The following is a 19,818-nucleotide window of genomic DNA, read 5'->3' as shown; positions in this document are numbered from 1 at the left end:
CCATTCGTGCGCATTTGTACGGGCTGGGTGGATAAAATTCATTAATCTGAATTGATCCAAGATTAATAAATCAATAATCGATCCATATAAATAGATATCGATTTTCTATGTCTGTCCTTTTCCGGTGACATAACGCTACTCTCGTGAGATTTTGGCAAGATCAAGCTTTAAAACAATCATGGTGTACAACTGTAAAACTGCTAGACAGTCTATAAAATAAATTTGGAAAAATGGATCATTAGTAATATATTCTGAAAAATCTAGTTTAATTTTAACAATAACAGCTGTCAAACCGAAGTCCACTAACTTGATGCTAACGTACAATGGAATTTATTGGAATAATGTAACTTTTTTAAGGAAACACCTTTTAAAAGTAACCATTTATGGTCTAAAGCACCGTTTCTTTGCTCAAATCTTCTGGAAAAAAGTGTACTACTATTGCACGAGCTCCACCTAGTGGCCATACTTAAATGCAGCTGTCTTAATGATCAGCACATTTTTGTTGAAGCTTCTTAGTTTGAGAAACTATGCAACACTGTATGATGTTAACAATCTCATTGGTTTAATATTTCCCTAACACATTTTATAGTATGTGAACTGTATCAGATTAATATGAATATCTTCAGACATATATAGATTATAGATGAATGTATTTACAAATATGTCTAAATGTGTGAACACTCTTTTTTTAGGGCATGTTAACCTTAATGAAAATTACAGACTTTTATACCATGGTCCGGGTGAATACTTGATTCTGATTGGCTGCTGGGATGTGTTAAAACCTGATAACCGCACGGTGAAAAAAGAAGTTCCGGTCGGCTAGCTTAAATGATTTGTATCACTGCGCCGGCTTCTGTAAAACAACCTTTGCTTCATCATCTGGGCAAAAACAAGCAGTAAGCGATTAACTTTCCCTCTGAATTGATGCTTTATTCAGCCCATCGGGATGATCAGCATATATATATCGCCGAATCTTGACTGCAGCGGTGGTGCTGCGCGACGCGGACTATATGTTACGCTTCGCGTCGGACGGTTCAGGCTTCCACGGCGTGCGTTAAAAAGTAGTAACCGCACACTTCGTCGGCCATTAACCCTTACTTAACCAACATCTGTGTTCATCAGATTTTAGGAGCAGAAGCCTATGCTGATGTAGCCCATGTAATATTTGCTATGTTAATTTCACCAATATCGCCTATGTCGTCTTAATTTTGTTGTTTGTATGAGAATGTTCATAGCAGAGACTTTTATTTTGATGGTTGTGCTGCTACTTCCTGTTCGTTCGCGACATTTCCCTCAGTCTCTGTGAGGACTGCTGAGAGGAGGTAAGCAGCAGACTTTGCTCTCACTAGTTTGGGTGAAAAGATAGTTTAGATGACATTTAAAACATAGAAATACGGTTTTCATAAGTTAAAACTTTCTTCGCACAATTTTTATTTTTTGGCAATTGTGTAAAATATGTTTTTACGGGTATATGCAGGAATCGAAAGTATGCTAGTGTGTTAGCGGGACTCGAGCTAGCATGCATGGTCTCACATATTACTGTGGGGGTTTTTCTCTGCCTTCTTTCAGGTGTGTGTTGAAGTGAGACCAGAAGTAACAGTTTTTGTGGTGCCTTTTTGTTTTCACACAGGTATTTGAGCATTTATTTTGATCAGAAATATTTTATTACCTTTTGCTACTTATTACTTTATTTGTATTTGCTTTAAGTATATTTGTAATGTACAGTTTTGTTATTTGTATCAATGTTTTGTGATTTAAAAGAATACAAAAATGCCATTTAGTGAGAGAAAGTGTGCTTGAGACTGCAAATTATACAATCACGCTGTTATCGTTATTGAATGTACTTTTGTAATATGGACCTGAGTCTCCGTGAGGACTGCTAAGTGTGTGTTGAAGTGAGAGCAGAAGCAACAGTTATGTGCTGTACTTTTGTTTTCACACAGTAAATCCTCTCATTCTGGATGGCAATTCCTGTGTGAGACTCTTTATTCAACACAGAATATTTTAGCAAACGCTGCACACACCCCGCAGCAAGAGTGCGGCTGGCTACACTACAGATAACTTCTCTGTTCTAACACCTCAAAGCAGCCAAACTAAAAAGTTTGGGGGGGAAAATTACTTCAACTGTCATGTAAAAATGATGAACAACACATTGTTGAACACAATATGCTCATAAGTGTGTTTATATCACACACCTATAAATACTAAAAAAGGAATAAAAAAATGAAAGAATAAAAACTGACCAAGCACAGATATAAAATCATTTAAGTGCAATCGTATCATTCATAAACCATTCCAAAAGAACTGGGAGGTAGTACACACGATTTATCCCCCCCCCCACCCCACATTACAACTTTTAAATCTTCAGTTTTGTCGCACAATTTGACTGCTTGTTGTAATAGCTTATATACAAAACCTTTTTAACAATATATAAAGCTGTGTATTAGAGCTGTGACGGTGTGGGATTTTTGATCACTGCGGTGATGAACCAGCAGGGGTTGCGGTGTCGCGGAAGCAACACAGCGACAAAAGTAGGCGTTGCCTTGTGCACCGTGTGACGTCTCGGACCCAGAAGAGGAGATGCGTGAGAGAGCCGGAGAAAAAAAGGCTGCTCTACTGCGTGCGTGCGCTGGGGTTGATGAGACCGGAATCACAGATGCTTGGACTGTATGATATAGTATGTTCCATACAAATTTACTGGCTCTCAGACACTCACAAGCTGCGTGAATAAGACGGTGTTCTGTCTCATTCAGTTACCATTTACGTCCCAACCAGGACCGGACCAGAAACAACAGCAGTTTCCGACTATGGACTGAAACCTAAGGCTGAAGGGTAAAGGCCTGTTCACACCGGGACGAATTTCGCCCGCGATTTTCGCCGACGTTTAATGCCTCGTGACTAAACAAAGGGCACCAATGTGAGTGTGCACACCGACGCGAAAAAACGCCACGCGTCAAAGCGTCACTTTCAGGTTCGTTTTTTTGGTTCGACGCGCCGAAAACTATACGACCAATGAGAACGGAGCTCTTGCACACGTGTCTGGAGCTTCTGAAGTTACAGTAAAACACAACTTGGGGGCGCTCAAACATCAAACTGCCTTTCTGAGCACACATACCAGCGAAGAAGATAGACGTTGAGTTGCATCTACACTGCCACGACAAAATAATGACAGACATTCTAAAATATCCCTGAACCAAGCACCAGTTGGAGCTACTGGCGCTTGAAATATTCATGTTTTCTTTGTATTATTCTGACAAGCGCATAAATACTTACTCTTTTCTTCTGAGTGAAAAGCGACTTTAAGAAGCATAAAGTTGCGCAGCGCCACCTTGTGTACAGGAGTATTTCTGTTTACATTACGCGCCATCTAATGTCAGGGAATGAAATTGCATGTTCGCTCGGCTCATCGTCAGCGAAAATCGCCTGGGTGTGAACACAAAAAACGTGGCGAAAAACGTGGTGAAAAACGCTGGCGAATAACGCCTGGGGAATATTCGTCCCGGTGTGTACGGGCCTTAACACCCCCAATCCTGCAGTGTCGTCTCTGAAGTGTGTTAGCTCCCATTCTATTGTGGTGTCACCCACTGATCTGCACCTACGAGCTGGCACAGCAGATAAGACAATGATACTTACTTCAGTCTCACATCTTTTCTACAGACCTAATTGTCTCTCCCCCCTATTGACCCCTCAAAGCCTCCTGCTGACTGGAGGCATCCGTCACCTCACATTCTTCATCCTGCCTGAGCTCATTTCAGCTTTCTAACCTCCTTCCAAGCCTGAGTTCACTGGGATCCAAATACAAAGCCTTACAACAACAGCCTCAGTGCTGTTTGGTGACATAATGTGTAACACACTGAACATGGACCCCACAAATAGAAAGACAGTGTTGTCTCCTGAGGTCCGAAAGAAGAATCATTGAGCAGTATGGTAAAGACTGTGAGAGCATCTCCAAGGAGCTTGATGTTCCTATGACTGCAACTGCAAAGATAATTCAGATTAGGGTCCACACAACTGAAGGCAACCTGCAAGGCTGCAAGAGAAAAACTGAAGACAAACTGAAAAACAGAAAATATAAGTGGAAACCAAAGAGCCCAGAACAACCTCCAAAGCATTAAAGGTCTGAGGTCAAAGCACATAAAAGCATAACAGTCAGATCAATCATCATGAGCTCTCAGAACTGGAGAACACAAGCCCCACTCTTTCATGGTGTATGCCCGCTCGCACTACCCGATGGTGTTAAAGGCACCACGACAATCTTAGAACACGATAGTTATTTTACAAAACTACAGAGAGCCGCAGCACAAGGAGGAACCTGTGGCTCTGGAGCCACAGGTTGCCGACCCCTGGTCTAGAGAAACAGTCTATCACATCATAAGGCATCTGCATTTAACTATGTTTATTAGATTACATTGCAGTGAAAGGTTAGCCCTTAAACTTCCTCCTTTTTCTCTCACACAGAAACAGACAGGTCCAGCTGTCAGAGTGGAACCATTATCTTTAGTATTTTTCCATGTGTTGTTTGCCAGCTTCAGCAGACTGGGTCATACAATCCAGATGTGGTTTTGCCCCAGATATGGAGCACATCAGAGCAGACCAGACCCTCCTTAACTGATTGTGGTTTTCAAGGCAGAGCACGCACCAGACATGTGAACACAGCAACACGACAGATGTATGTTCATCAACTGATTGAGCACACGCAGCACTTTGATCCTAAGAGACAAAAGACACCCCCTAAGGGCATACATGCATCTGTACTAAAGTCCTTTAAACAAAGACTGCAGGGTTTAAGGGTTCTTAGCTATTTCTGGTTCACCACTCTTTCGGATGCTCTTTCTGAAATATGCTGGATCCCACTTTTCAATTTTGGGGGCTTCACAGCCCGAGAGCTTCAGTGAGCACAGGGACCACTTCCACATCCTTTTGAGCTCCTTTGTGAAACTTTGATCTGTCTTGAGAGTTTGTTATAATAAATAATGATAAAAAAACATTATTTATATTAAAAAATGCACAGTCTTTAATATAAATAAATTGTTTTATTTATAAAGCACTTAAAAATAAATTTCATTTCTAAAGCACCTAAACCATGCAGACCCCAAGTGTTGAACAGTGACAGAATATAAACATATACCGAAATGGATTAAAAAAAAAATAGGTGGTGAGGGCGACCCATGTCATGTGAGTAAGTTGGAAGCAGCAGGAAGTGCTCCGGTAAAACTAGCTTTTATTTTGCCTCATTCACCGCTAACTTCAGAAAAATATAATTATATAATTGAGTCTGGAGGGTCTGGAAGATTGATAAGATTGCCAACAGTTTCCGTTCAAATACTCAGCCTGTTATAACTCAAAGCAGGTTGTTGCTATAGCAGAGGTTTTGCTATTTCAATCAATAAAAATGTCATATTTTTGCACACCGACACTGTGTTGGATCCAAAAGGTAGACATGTGATATTAAGATATCAATTTGTAATACGAAATATTGCATAGTCCAGTGTTTTTCAACAGGTGTGCTGCAGCACATTAGTGTGCCGTGATAGACGGTCAGGTGTGCCGTGGGAAATTATCCATTTTTACTGATCACTGAACATTTCCCATCTCCAGGATATCAGCTCTGTGTTCATCCAAACAGGCCCTGATAAAACACAAAGAAGTTAGAAATATGAAAGATCATAAAATACTTTTTATTTTGTGTTTATTTGATTCTATTAAAGACATTTTAATAAGAATGACGGTACCGCGATTTAGCCGCAGCCTCTGCTCTGTTTTCGGAAAAGTCCCGCCCCTTTAACTGTCTCCACCAATCATTCTTGGAGGCTTAATCACACGTCATCAGTCTGACCAATCAGAAGTGGTTAAAGTCTTCACTTCCTTGTTCCGATTTAGCTCATAAAGTCTCTCAGTTCTAACAAAAATACCAGCTAAAGCTCATCTTTAGCGGTGCAGCTTTCCACAGAATCCAGTATCAGACCTCGGAAAAAAGTGAACAAAATAATAAAGCTTAGAGACGCTAGTCTGTCTGGCCTTGGCGTCAGTTTTTGCACTAGATCTCCCATGATGCATTGTGTTAAAGTGACAGCGTCTCAGCATACAATGATTCTTCCCTGTTTAACGTCTTGAAACCACAACGAACACACATCAAACAGTTTTTAAACCTTCTTGATGAAATCAGAGGTCAACAGTTTAGTTTCCTTCAAGGTTTGTGTTTGTTAACAGCCAAACATCCCAGAGTTTGGTCCAAGTCATCTTTCTAACTGAAACACTTTTCTAAGAACGTCTGGATTAAAGGACAAATTTGCTTTCAGACTTCAGTCACTTTTGAAAAATTAAAAGATAAGCTTTAATAGAAGTAATCACAACAATTAAGAAACAGACTTAAGGTAAAGTGGCAAACAGAAACAATTAAACTAAATTGAAACAAATTAATCTTAAAAAAAGAAATAAAACTTTTTTGTTAAAGTTTTGAAAGACTTCATTTTTGAAGACAAAAGAAAAACTTCTGGTTTGTACACAAACGGTATGGCTGTGTGGTGGGAGAGCTCCCGACTGAACCAGAGAAATTGATCACAAACCCCCACCGGGAACGGCAAAATCAACTACCGTACAGTATTTTCCGGACTATAAGCCGCTACTTTTGTCACGAACTTTCAACCCTGCGGCTGATTCAATGATGCGGATAGTTTATGCTTTTAATTAACGGCTGCCAGTAGCGCTCCGGCAGTATCAGCGGGGACCTGCCTGCATAATTCAATGTCCAGCAAAAGGCGTGATTGCTTTGACACACACCAAAGCAGCCAAAAACAGCATAGACCTGACTTCAGCTCTTAGACATGATGCAATAAAAGAAACACCCATGCTCAGCCGCATCCTACAATCCTTTGGTGCCATTAGATCCAACGTGTACGTGACCGCCACTACAATGTGACGCAGTTTTCAATTTAAAAGCAATCGTTAAAAGTAGTGTGAAAAAATCCACCATCACCAACAGGTTTGGAAAAGCTCAGGCCTCTTAAATCTTATGATATTGTTCTTATTTTCATCGAGACAATAATAGATCACCTAGTTTGATTCTGGTTTTTCTTTTTCCCCTCTTGTATTCATGTGGGTCACAGAGATGTAGCAGCGGAAAGCTGCTTTTACGGCAGGACGGAGTGCTTACCAGGTAAGACTGTGAATGAACCCGGACATGGAGACGTGATTACCGATGGTTATATAGAGCTTCTTAAAATAAATATATCTGATCTCCAAATATCCTGTGTCTTCCATGCATTGTAATGAGATGCACACAGACAGAAATGTGAAGGTATCTGCTGTAAATCCAAGTATTCGCATCGTATCCGTGTTTATTTATGACTTATTGCGAGAATTATTATTTTGTGGAGACTAATTTTTTTTTTTTTTACCCATGTCAGGTCACAGGCTCCATAGTTTTGTGAGCTAATGTGAAAGAAACCAAAAAGAAAACAGGGAGAATTCTCAGTTATCAGAAACTCCTGCTATTAGCTAGACTACATGTGCTGTGTCCATGAATGATTTGTTATATATACCAGTAAGAGGAAGCATTAACTTCCGATAGTTGTAAAAAGTTACCAGAGAGCTGAAAATCCTGCTTAGAGTACTGAAGCCAACAAAATATAATAATAAGTCAATTCCTATCACTTCTTTATGTTTAAGCAATTCTTGTCTCAATTTAGATGTATGTTAATAATTTAGTGGTAATGAATACCTTGAAAGGAAGCCACTGCAATTCTGTAGGTCATCCGAGTCCAACACCACATTTAGACCAATGACTTTCTTCTCAGACGTGGGGCCCTCCTGCAAGACAAACACCACAGGTACTCATCACAACACTGACCAGCATTCTTACCTTACTTTGGTTAGAACTGTTTCCTTTCTAATCTCTGTTGAACCACTGAGAGGGATTAAGTGACCAGCTCTGGTGGATGTTAAGCTTCAGATACAGATCAAAGAGTGACCATCCTTCATTAAAAAGAAGATTTTGACAGAATGCATCAAATAGAATTTGACTTTAACATTTTAGCCAGTGTTTTTTAACGTTTTTTGACCTAAGGCACACTACCCTTGACAAAAGTCTCGCGGTACACAAGCATCCAAAAATTAAAAGGAGAAACTCGACAGTTTCAGCTGTTTTTTCTAAAAGATGTAATCAAAGTTAAGTTAGTTTTCATTTATAATTTTCAACTAAATTATTTGACATTTTACTCTGGTAGTTGTTTTTTCCTCTAGTTTATTAACATGTAATTTTATGTAACCTCACAAAAAAACAAATATTTTCTTTCTAAATAGTGATTTATTTTTAAATATTTTTTTCAATGTTGGTGCAAATGCAACTGTTATTTTTGTTGTTTTGTTCACCTTAATCCTGTTTCTTAAATGTTGTTATTACTTCTTCTTTAGTTTAACATAAAAAATAATCCAGACGTTCTTAGAAAAGTGTTTCAGTTAGAAAGATGACTTGGACCAAATTCATGGATGTTTGGCTGTTAACAAACACAAACCTTGAAGGAGAACTAAACTGACTCTACAGTCCCACAAGCCAACCAGAGTTTGTAGGAGTCTTTCTTCAGCTTGACGACATCCCTTACTAGACAACACCGGGTTCTGGGATTACCGCCACGACTGGCACCAGTGACCTTGCAACCTCAGCTCCATACGGACTCAATGTCACCAACCTCCCTCTGTACCTGTATGAAGCTCGGCTTGATGTGGGAGTAAAAGACTTCCCTGACGGAGGGCTCAGCAAGACGTTCCCAGCAGACCTTCACAGTGTGTTTAGGTGCAGAGAGCTGCAAAGTCTTTCCGGCCTCCTTCCCCGCCAACAAATCCAGCTCACCACCAGGTATGGATCGGTGGACAGCTCTGCCTCTCTCGTTACCCGAGTCTTCAAGACACATGGCCGTAGGTCACCAAAAATGACAACTAAGTCGATGCTTGAGCTCCTGCCTCTAGGGTATCCTGATGCCACGTCCAACACAAAAGTCCAACAACAAAACCCTCCTCGGGTTCAGATCATAAAAGGCCATTCGTACCAATCACGCCCCTCTAGGTGCCACTGTCATTGCATTGAAGCTCCACAGCAGGACAATTAAGTCCCCCATTAGGGCACTATGAAGTACCCCTTCGAGAGACACCAAGCAGGTCGGCTACTCCAAACTGATGTTCGGCAGTCAGAGACCTCTCCCCCATTCGAAAGGCGAAGGTACGTGATCCTCTCGTCCACCAGGGTGAACTCCAACACTTGGTAGCTGAACTGGGGGCCCCTTAAAAAAGTTGAGAGATCTGTATTGCTCATCGTAGATAAAGTTTACCTCAAAACTTTGCATTGTAACCCTGGTTGTCAATGACAGAGATCAAACGTTTCCTGTATGTCCTCAGCAGATTTGAAAAATCTGGCCAACTATAGACCAATTTCAAATCTCCCTTTTTATTTTAAAAATCCTAGAAAGAGTTGTGGTTAAGATGCTTTACTGCCACCTACAGGACAATAGCCACTTTGAAGATTTTCAGTCAGTATTCAGACCACACCACAGCACTGAAACTGCACTATTTAGAGTCTCTAATGACTTGTTATTAGCCTCGGAAAGGGGACTACTCTCTATTGTGGTCCTGTTAGTCCTAAGTGCAGCCTTTGAAACTATCGACCACAGCATCCTACTTCAAAGATTAGAGTATGACATCGGGATCAGAGGATCTGCACTCCAATGGTTTGAATCCTAACTCAGTCGAGTTAGCTACAGAGTCCCACAGACTCTCCAGCCCGACCAACCAGACCATGAGAAAGGGGTAGACCCCCGGACCCGGAGCGTCCCCAGCGACAGGACCCACGCAGCCCGAGCAGCGGGGGACCGCCCACCAACCCAGCCAGGTGCAGAGGAGGCCCCCCTACAGGGCCCCTCCCGTACCGGGAGGCATAGGCAAGCCCAGCATCAGGACCCCCGGGCCACAGGACAGGCGCACTCGGCCGTACTGGGGGGCAGCCATTGGGGCCACCGGGCGCTGGACACCGAGACACGAGCCAAGGTCAAAGCCAGGGCCCAGAGGGCCCAGGAGCAGCCCACCACCAGCCGGAGCCTCGTCACCGCAGGCCAGCCCCGGCGCCTGACCTAAGCTGCTCAAAGATCTCGACACAGCTCCAACCCTACCTCCCCCCACACTACACTACTCTCTACAGTCCCCCTCACCCAACACGTTCTTCAAATCCTCCTCCCTTATCCCGCCCACGCTGCTCTTCCCACTCTGCAAAAGGGGGGTTGAGCCCCAGTGGGTACTGGCGAGGTAGCCCCCAGGCCTGTCCCCAACCCATGCATCTCACACACACACATTCTTCTGGTTGTCCTCCGCCCCCGTCGCTACACAGTAGCCCCCTCCGGCCCACCTAGCCCCCAGCACCGCACACCCGGCCACCGCCTCGGCTAACAGTATCCACCCACGCCAGGCTGCCCCGAGAGGACCAGGCGGGTGAAGACCGGCCGCCCCTCCCTGATCCCACCTGTGTATTGTGGTGTGGGGGTGCAATGTGTGTGCTGCAGGTAAAATGGGCGGTCAAGCAGGAGAGCCCTCCACCCCGGGGGTCCCTCTGTGTAAGTGTGTGTTCGCTACGTGTGTGGTGCCAACATGCAGTATCTGGTGTCTAAAGCTAGAGTTCAAATTGGGGGGCGGACCGGTGAGAGATGAGACCAAATGTTTCACCGTGCCCCCCTCCACCAGGCCATCCCCCCCAAGACCCCTAGACGAGTCAAGGTGTCTAATATGCGAGTAAAAGTGGAATGGAGGGTGGGTGCCGGTCAGCCCTCCCAGCATATCCCACCTGTCCAATTCCCGGAGCCCAATGTGCATGTGTGCAAAATTTGTTTGGGTGGGAATGGGAAGGAGCAGGCGGATGGGCACAATCGGGAGAAGAAGGTTCCCCCCGAGCGACTGCCCCCCCAGCCAGCCGTAGCAGGCGCCTCACCTCCCAGGGCGAACGGGAAACCAGAGGGCGGCCAGCCAGCCGCAGACAGAGACCGGGACAGCGCCAGCGCAGAGAGACAGTCAGCAAGAAAGCGGCCCAGCGGTCCCGCACCACCACTCATGCCCCTGACTGTCCTGAGGAAGTAGCATTACGCACCCCCCTCTCAGAAAAAATAATAATGAGAAAGAGAAAAAATAAAGAGTTTGAGTTTTAAAACACCTTTAATGACCAGTCATCATTAAAAAAAGAAAATATTCACGCGGTGATGAACCAGCAGGGGGATTTTGTTTCGCAGTGTCGGGGTTCACCGCGACACCGCAAAACAAAATCCACACCATCCACCCACTGGATGCAATAGGATGCAATAAGATCCATCACGATGCAGATGCAGTAGGATCCATCACGTAGGCTTGAGAGGACACAGGCAAGGAGAGACAGATCTCTTTCACAAGATTGTGCAGTGTTCTGAGAGATTGTATTCCATTCAAAGCAGAAAGCTCAGGAACAGGAGTCTGCAGGACATGTCCAAGCATCACACAGCCCACATCTCTCAACTTTGACCTTAGGTTAGCTAGACCAGACCAAAAGAAATCCACCAAAGTTTTTTGAATTGCAGTGATGAGGCAGGTCGAGTCAACCAAGTTATTGACAACAAGAACTCTACCCCTGAAGGAAAGCTGAGATAGCAGGTATTTCCATTTACACAGTCTGGCACACACTCTCTCCTTGACACCCTCTTAATTCTTTTTTTGAAAACCGTCACTGCCTAAAAATGTCTAAATTCCTAAAAACGCCATCCCCTCCGATTCCCAGGCAGAAGAGGCAACGTGGCGCCTGCCTGACCAACTTCCCAACAATAGAGCTGTGCTCTTACTACAGTTCAACTTAGCCGCAGAAGCTTTTTGGAATAAATCCAGAACATTACACATGGAATCAACATCTCCCTGATGCTGAACAATAACAATCACATCATCTGCATGTGCAGACACCACAACAGATGGCTTGTGGGACATTTCTGGTAACATCAACCCTGTACGCCGGGGTAGAAAGGGTTCAATGGCTATAGCGTAAAGTTTGCCAGAAAGGGGACATCCCTGTCTAATCGCTCTCTGAACCATAACAGGACTGCTCAGTCGGCCACCAAACTTGACTAAACAAAAATCATCCTTGTACAGAAGAGCCAACAAAGAAGTAAAAAAAACTTTCCAAAACCAAAAGCTCTCAAGGGAGTAAATAAATCAGAATGATCAACTCTATCGAAAGCTTTCTCCTGATCTAAAGATAACAGTCCAATTGAGGTGTCACAGTGTTTACAAATATCAAATAAATCACGTACAAGATTGCCTACAATAGATCGGTCCGGCAGATAATATGACTGATCTCTGTGAATGATCACACCCGAAACATTCTTAAGTCTAATGGACGGGACCTTAGAAAGCAACTTATAGTCTGTACAGACCAAAACAAGCGTTCTCCAGATTTTCAGGAGATTTATTCCCCTTTTTTAGGAAGAAGAGAGACAACGGCGTGACGACATGAGAAAGGTAACAATCCAGTCTTTGAGCAATCCTTGTACACCTCTTGTAGATCCGGGCCCAGAAGTGTTTGTTAAAAATCAGCCAGCAGACCATCCTGCTGGCTGATTTCCCTGTCTGTATCACTCAGTCGTTGGAGTCCCTCCAGCAGCTGATCCACACAATTGCTGTCGCAATCTTCTTGTCCGAAGAGGCAGCTGTAAAAATCAATCGCAAGAGTTCTCATAGCAGCTGGACTCGTAGTAACAGTCCCATCATGGAGGTGTAGACAGACCATCTGCTTTTCTTAGAAAAAGATTTCTCCAGTTTGAAAGAGAGAGATGTGGGAGCAGCCATGTCTCTAATGCCTGTAAAACGAGCTAGAACTAAAGCTCCCTTAAACCTTTAACGGAGAAAAAAACTTAGTGCACCCTGTCTGCTCTTAAGTAATTGACCTTGTGAAGCACTGTGAGTTGAACAAGTGTTTTCTTTTTCCAAAGCAGATAGTACTCTCTTAGTTGTTGTAACTGTGAAATTACTTGTATACTGCTGACAGAAAACCCGTATTTGTGCTTTACCCACCTCCCATCACTGGCTAACAGAAATAAAATCAGATCTTCTACATCTCCAAAGCTCCCAAAAAACTCAAAGTTCTCACAAAAAAATTTATCTAGTAGAAGCTTCACATTAAAATGCCAGTATGAACTTCCTTCAGAAGATGGATCCAAGGTGTAAGTCTAGTGTAATCATATCATGATCACTAACGGCAACCGGATAAATGGAACATCCATAAACCTTGTTCCTAAAACTGCTTGTGAGATCAAATCTGTCCAGTCTAGCGAGGCTCAAATTCCCACCCATATTCCTGGCCCACGTGTATTGTCTGGTTTGGGGATTATTAAGCCGACAAACATCAACCAACATCAATCAACATCTTTTCTGTATCTCTCCCAACATTAATATTTCAAGAGCCCGCCCTAACTTTAAGCATAGAGAGATAGGAAAGGAGAAAAAGTGAAGGAAACAACAGTAAAGAGATCATCCACACACACCCAGTCATAACTACGTCAACATTTCATTCTATTTCTTCATTTTCAACCTTTTGGAACTTTTAACTTTTGCAGCCTTTAACTGTTACCGAATAGTTAAAAAATAGTTAAAAAAAAGAAGAATCACTGAACCACACAAACTTTGTCAAACTCTCAAACTGTCCATGCTGTCATCGACACAACCAATCTCCCAGCATGCAGTGCAAGAAAGAAAGATTTTTTGATTTTTACAAAACTTTAATAAATCACATTAAAATAAAAACACACTGTACATTAAAAGAAAAATAAGACATAAAAGGTACCCCATTGCGGAGCAACAAAAAAAAAAAAAAAATGTATGTAGCTTGTTATCCGTTAGAATTGGAACACGATGTTATTATCCTCCCCGATAGTACACAGAACTCCCTCCAGAGCCCACATACTTATGAACTTTTGAAGGTCGTCAATCAACTTGAAATAAGCAAATTCAACATTCACACGACTTTTCAGAAGAGAAAAAAACATAAAGGGAACATCCACACAACCAACAGAGAGTAACCGATTTTTCCTTGTTTAACCAGATAGCAAGTTTTGCTGTTGCAAAAATAAAATTGAGAATGGTGTGCACATGTTTCCTTCGGGTCGTATATTTGCGGCCAAAAACAAACAATGGTAAGGAGAACACCTCCCTGAGCCTCAGACACCAGTCTTCCAAAACTGAGCAAACCCCTTAGCCCAGTGTTTCTAGAATAGTGGGGCGCGCCAGCGATGCCAGGGGAGGCGCACGGTGGTGGCGGTTTTAGGCACAGGTAATACGGGCAATTGTCCGGTGCGCAAATTTCACGTGGGGGCGTGGTGACAGCAGCTCAGTGCTTGGAAATAAATCTGGTCCACTATTGGTTTCCTATTGTCTGTTATATCACAGTTTGTAACAGCCTGAAACCTGTGAATTCCCATCTGTGCAGCTCCTGTCCCCTGTCACGGGCGGCTGCGTGAGCGACAACGAAAGGGGAGGGGTGGTGTGGGCTCTGTCTGCCAGGTGAAACGGAGCACGCGGAGAGCTGCCTGTTGCCCAATATCAGGATCATCGTGTGCCTTTAGATTCCTCAGTTCATGCTAATAATGTCATTCTTTATGAACTATTGTAGACATTTTGATGACGTGTCTTTATTTTTTTCCAAAAATTTGTACTTTCACTCCCAACATTAGGAGCATAAACGTTAACTAAAATTACAACAGCATTGTTAACCTCCAGCTTTTACGCTTAAATTTTCAACTAATTTAGTTAAAAAGTCATTACTAAGAGCTATTGCAACTTTTAGGAAAAACAGCTACAACTTCAAATTATCACGCCTCAATTATTACAAAAAATGCATGTGAGATTGTGGAGGGACTGTAAATCAATACATACAACAGACTCTCCTTTTTTACATTTTTTTTTTTGTCGAGGAAAAAGTGTACCTTGGCTGAAAAAAGGTTGAAAAACATAGGGGCCTTGAGCTTGATGTATTCATGCATCTTGGATGTTTCATCCTGGATAGTGGCTTCTACGCTCACTAGTCCTCTGCCTCCTTCTTTGCGGCTAGCATACAGTCTCAGGGTGCTGGATTTGGGATAGAACCCTCCATGCATGGTGAGGAGCCTTCGTGTTTTAAAATCCGTGGTCTGTATCTCTTCCTCTTGGCTATTTTATTATTCTTGCGGGGCATCTGATAACTGGCAGTGCATAACTGTTTATTGCCCAGGTCTTGTTCTTGCCATTGAGCTGGCTTCTCAGGATTTGCCTTACTCCTTGGAGGTATTTGGCTGTTGCAGCTTTCCTTGTTGCCTTTTCCAGGTTGCCATTTGCCTATGAAATTCCAAGGTACTTGTAACTGTCCTCAATGTCCGCTATTGTTCCTTCTGAGAAACCCCTCCTGTGTGGACTACCTTGCCTCTCTTTGTCACCATCCGGCTGCATTTCTCGAGCCCGAATGACATCCCAATGTCAGTACTGTAGATCCTGGTGGTGTGGATCAGGGAGTCAATGTCCCGATCGTTCTTAGCGTATAGCTTGATGTCATCCATGTAGAGGAGGTGACTGATGGTGGCCCCATTTCTGAGTCGGTATCCATAGCCAGTCTTGTTGATTATTTTGGTGAGGGGGTTAGATCTATGTAGAACAGCAGTGGGGACAGAGTGTCATCTTGGTTTATCCAACATTTGATGTGCAAGTGGCTTGCCATTGGCCTTATGGGTGGTTTTCAACAGCTTCATCGAATTTCCTATGAAGGCTCTTAGAGTCCTATTGATGTTGTAGAGCTCCAAGCATTCAGTAATCCACGTGTGTAGCATTGAGTCATAGGGTGCATTGTTGTTGTGTGCCGTCTCTTTCTTCCATTTACTTTTCCAGTACTGTTCGGTTTCAAGCCTTGGTGGGTCTGCTCTGCTGTTTTGACCCTGCCACTGAGCGTACACTTTTAGCAGTTTGGTTAGTGATTTACCGTCTGGCTTCATTGTCTCTTGTGTACCTCTTTAGGCGGCTGCTTAAGGCCAGGAGCCTTTGTTTGGCAGTTTCCAGTCCTTCAGGTGTGGGCAACTGGCTAGATCTCTTAGGTCCTTAAGTTTTCATTGCACCTCTTTGAGCCTCTGTCAGCTGACTCGCATCCCTCCGAGCTGCCTTGATTTTAGCCTCCAACCGTTGCTTCCGCGGTGGGCATTATTTTCTCCCATTGTTGTCAAGCAGTTCAAGGATCACCGTTGCTGAAGTGTAAACCAGTTCATTGTTTTCTGTGATTGTAGGGGTAGGGATTGCCCTCAATGCTTAATTCACAGTTTCCAGGAGACTTTCAGGGGGTACATAACTTAACCGTTGTAATTGGTGTCGGAGTTGCCTAGTGTTCATTCTAGACATGATCTTGTCCTTCAGGTTAGTTGCTGCCTCGCTCAGCGTATCTGTAGTTATTGGGGCTGAATTCCCAAGCTCAGGGTGAGAATGTTGTATAGCCTCCTCTATGACCTGGGGCCTCATTTATAAAACTTTGCGTAGGATTTGCGTCAGAAGTGGCGTACGGATGAAACATAGGACGTGCGTACGCACAGAAATATTCGGATTTATAAAACCGTGCGCACGCACATCCTACGCATCTTTCCCTTAATAAATCACAACCGATTCTAAATGCAGCGCAGCTTTTGCGGCTACATGACACGCCCATAGTTGCCCATAAATAGTCCGTGAAACGCCCACAAATTAATATTCATGGCTTGCTAAATCATGGCAAACACAGAGGGGAAATCAAAAAAACGTAACTTCACTCAATGTGAAGTAGAAGTTATCGTTGGCGAGGTGGAAAAGAGGAGAAAAATGTTGTTTGGAGGGCCCAGTGTGGGCATTACTAATGCCGAAAAGGCACGTGAGCGGCAAACGGTGGCAGACGCCCTAAATGCTGTAGCCTCACAACCTCGGACCGTGGCCGAAATAAAAAAGAAATGAAATAAATGATCGGACATCAAAGTCGAGGCAAAAAAACGTCTAGCGCTGCATCGGCAGAGTGTGTCCGCCACGGGGGGGTGGGGGACCGGAGCTGACCCCTCTTGATGAGAAACTGGCCGCTATTATTGGGGAATCCCTATTAAGTCCCCCTTATCGGCGTCCTCCTCCGCCTCAGTCACCTGACTGAGACGGAGGGGACGCCGACGCGCCAGGGTCAGGCTGACACAGGTAAGAGAAATAATTCAAATGAATGCAGTCAAGTCACATGTATGCAGGCTACACAATTACAGATTATTAATATAGAAAAATTTTATTTTAGTTGCTGGGTGTTCCAGCGGGGCCAGTGGTTACGATGCTGCAGCTGAGCAGCCGTCTGGACCCAGCGTCTCCACGGCACGCGGCTCTCAACCCTCAAGCAGTGGACGCGTCCTCACCGATGCAGTCCTTGAAATGCAGAGGGAAGTCAGTAGTTCAATCAGAGAGGTGGCCAAGGAGTTGGGTGAAATCAAGATCGCCCTGACTGAAATAAACTGCACGATGAGGGAATTCTTAAATAAATAATATTTTCCACACCTTTTGTTGTTCTTTATAAGCGACGCATCACTTCCAAACGCTGGCGCACAGCAGCAGCGTTTGGCTCAAATGCGTGGGGATGGGGTTCAGGGTCGGGGCCAACACAGCAATCGGCGCCAGGGGGTAGAGGCACGTTTTTAAGCTGTGCCACATTGTGTAGCACAGCACATGCCGGCACGATTTGGCACACACTGTCACTTTCACGTGTTTCTTCCATCTGCCGACGGTGTCGCCGTTTCTTATTTCACCCGTTTTTGTGCGTACGCCTGGGTCAGAGCGTGAAGGACCGCACATTTTCCCGTCAAGTTTGCTTTTTATAAATCTCAACTATTACGTAGAGAGTGGCGTACGCCTTCTTTTGTGCGTACGCAACGTTTATAAATGAGGCCCCTGGTGATCTGGCTCTCCCATGGTGTTGTTATTGTGTTGTACCGCTTCAATCTCAAGTTGTGATAGGAGTTGCCGTTTGTGGATGTCAGACTTTTGAACTACTAGTTGCTTGGCAGTTAGCCTTGATTGTGGGCTTTGAAGCGTCCATTCACTCCACATTCTCTGCATGTAAACACTCTGATTAAGATTACTTGAGTGGTAGCATTCACATAGAATCTTGTTCTCACATCTAGTCCATTTCCGTGTTGTTCCAGTAGCCCACCTTCCATCAGGGTGCTCTGGTTCTCCAGCACCTGACACAAACCTTGTTTGGCCAGGCGACATCTGAGCCGGCATGACATGCGATTCATTGTTTATCAATGGGTTATGAGGTAGACAGTAGCGTTAAGGGTCTGGCCCAGGGGCCCTCACTGGACTATAGTAATCACTCACCATTGTTAAGGTAATTGTCCTATTACTATTGATGGTTCATTCTGCCCCTGGGAATCGAACCCTTGTTCACATGTTTAAACAGAACTTAAAGTTTGTGTCTGTCTATTTATCTGCATATACATACACACACACACACACACACACACACACACACACACGCGCACACGCACACACACACACACACACACACATACATACATACATACTTCTTGTACCTTGTATGCATGCACACTTACATAGTGCTGCACCGAACGTAGCTCTCTGTCACCATCTGCTGGTTGAAATTAGCAAAAGATCTTTTTCAACTTTGCTTCTCTGCAGCCGTACAAGCTGAACTTTTCTTTTTGTAAAAAATATTGAAAGACAACTAGCTTCCACCACATGACTGCATTTTTCTGATTTTGGTTTCAGTGAAAAACAACTATTTTGCAGAAATGCAGTTTCTACCATTTCACCAGCTCTTGAACAAGTGAGTAACCGTTGTGCTATCCTAGGCACTTAAACAGTCGGACTGGGGTCATCTAGACCCACTAGTCAGTGCTCTGAACCTTTTTTCTTCAATGATTTGTGATCTTCACTGGTGTCCATGGATTACATGAAATCTTTGCACCTTTATCCACCTTTGTCATGGTAGGGAGAACACGTCAATGTGAGGGGGGGGTCACCTAAGATAGCACAAGGGGTATAGAAGCGCACACAAGATTTCTTGGCAAAACACTAACCACCTTGGCATCAGCTTAAAAGATACCTAATTTAATTGTGTGGGTTTTTGAGCTAAATACTTGTTTGTAGTAAAGTCAACATTTACAAAAAAGTATAATGTTCATCCTTAATTTATCAATATTCTAACAGCTTCTGTACTGTTCCAAAATGACCCAATTTCAATTTTAAAGTTGTCTTTGCTTTCTTGGACTGGGAAGAACCAGACAGGAAACCTTACCCGGTTATGGTAGTATCCCTTCAGCGCTGTTCCAGAGGAGTAACACCAAAACTTTTTAAATTTAGCAACTTTTTTCTAAGGTGTGTCCATGATAGTGAAGGGTTGCAGTTTTTTCCTGATGCCTAACAGAAAACTCTAGCAGGTTTCTATTTTCGTTTGAGTTCATGAACAAAACTTGGATGGTATGTTGCTGAATTTGCAACAATGCTATTTTGTAAAATAGAGTTTTAACTGTGATGCATCTGTTTTCATAACAGGGGAAGCATATCTCAATTTGCAACTTGATGGTGAAATGTAACAGGATCTTTAGAGCCATGTTTACAAGGTTGTTGTCCCATTACTTCTTTGCAGGGCACACCTCCACATAGAACCACAGCTTTTGCATTTTTTCACAAAGCTAATGTTTGCAATTAGCTAACCACCTGTGGGGAGATTTATAGTCTCGTCATCTGAAACTAGCTGACAAAAAGTTTTTCTTGAAATCTTGAAAACAATGGAATTCT

The 19,818-nt window shown here is 43.4% G+C and overlaps 1 protein-coding gene across 3 annotated transcripts in view; it reads right to left on the bottom strand.

Moving 5' to 3' along the window:
- Window positions 1–19,818, bottom strand: part of cenpp (centromere protein P) — a 142,040-nt gene that overhangs the window by 103,494 nt on the left and 18,728 nt on the right. For all 3 annotated transcript variants that reach the window (XM_078946792.1, XM_078946790.1, XM_078946791.1), the window contains one exon: window positions 7,721–7,809. In XM_078946792.1, the coding sequence (XP_078802918.1) occupies window positions 7,721–7,809 (89 nt within the window). The remainder of the gene's footprint in view (window positions 1–7,720; window positions 7,810–19,818) is intronic.

This window comes from Oryzias latipes, chromosome 5 (assembly GCF_053564925.1).
Source record: "Oryzias latipes strain Hd-rR chromosome 5, Olatipes_Hd-rR_3.1".
NCBI classification, from domain to species: domain Eukaryota; kingdom Metazoa; phylum Chordata; class Actinopteri; order Beloniformes; family Adrianichthyidae; genus Oryzias; species Oryzias latipes.
The sequence above is the reverse complement of the archived record's forward strand: the minus strand, read 5'-3'. Positions and strand labels throughout refer to the sequence as shown.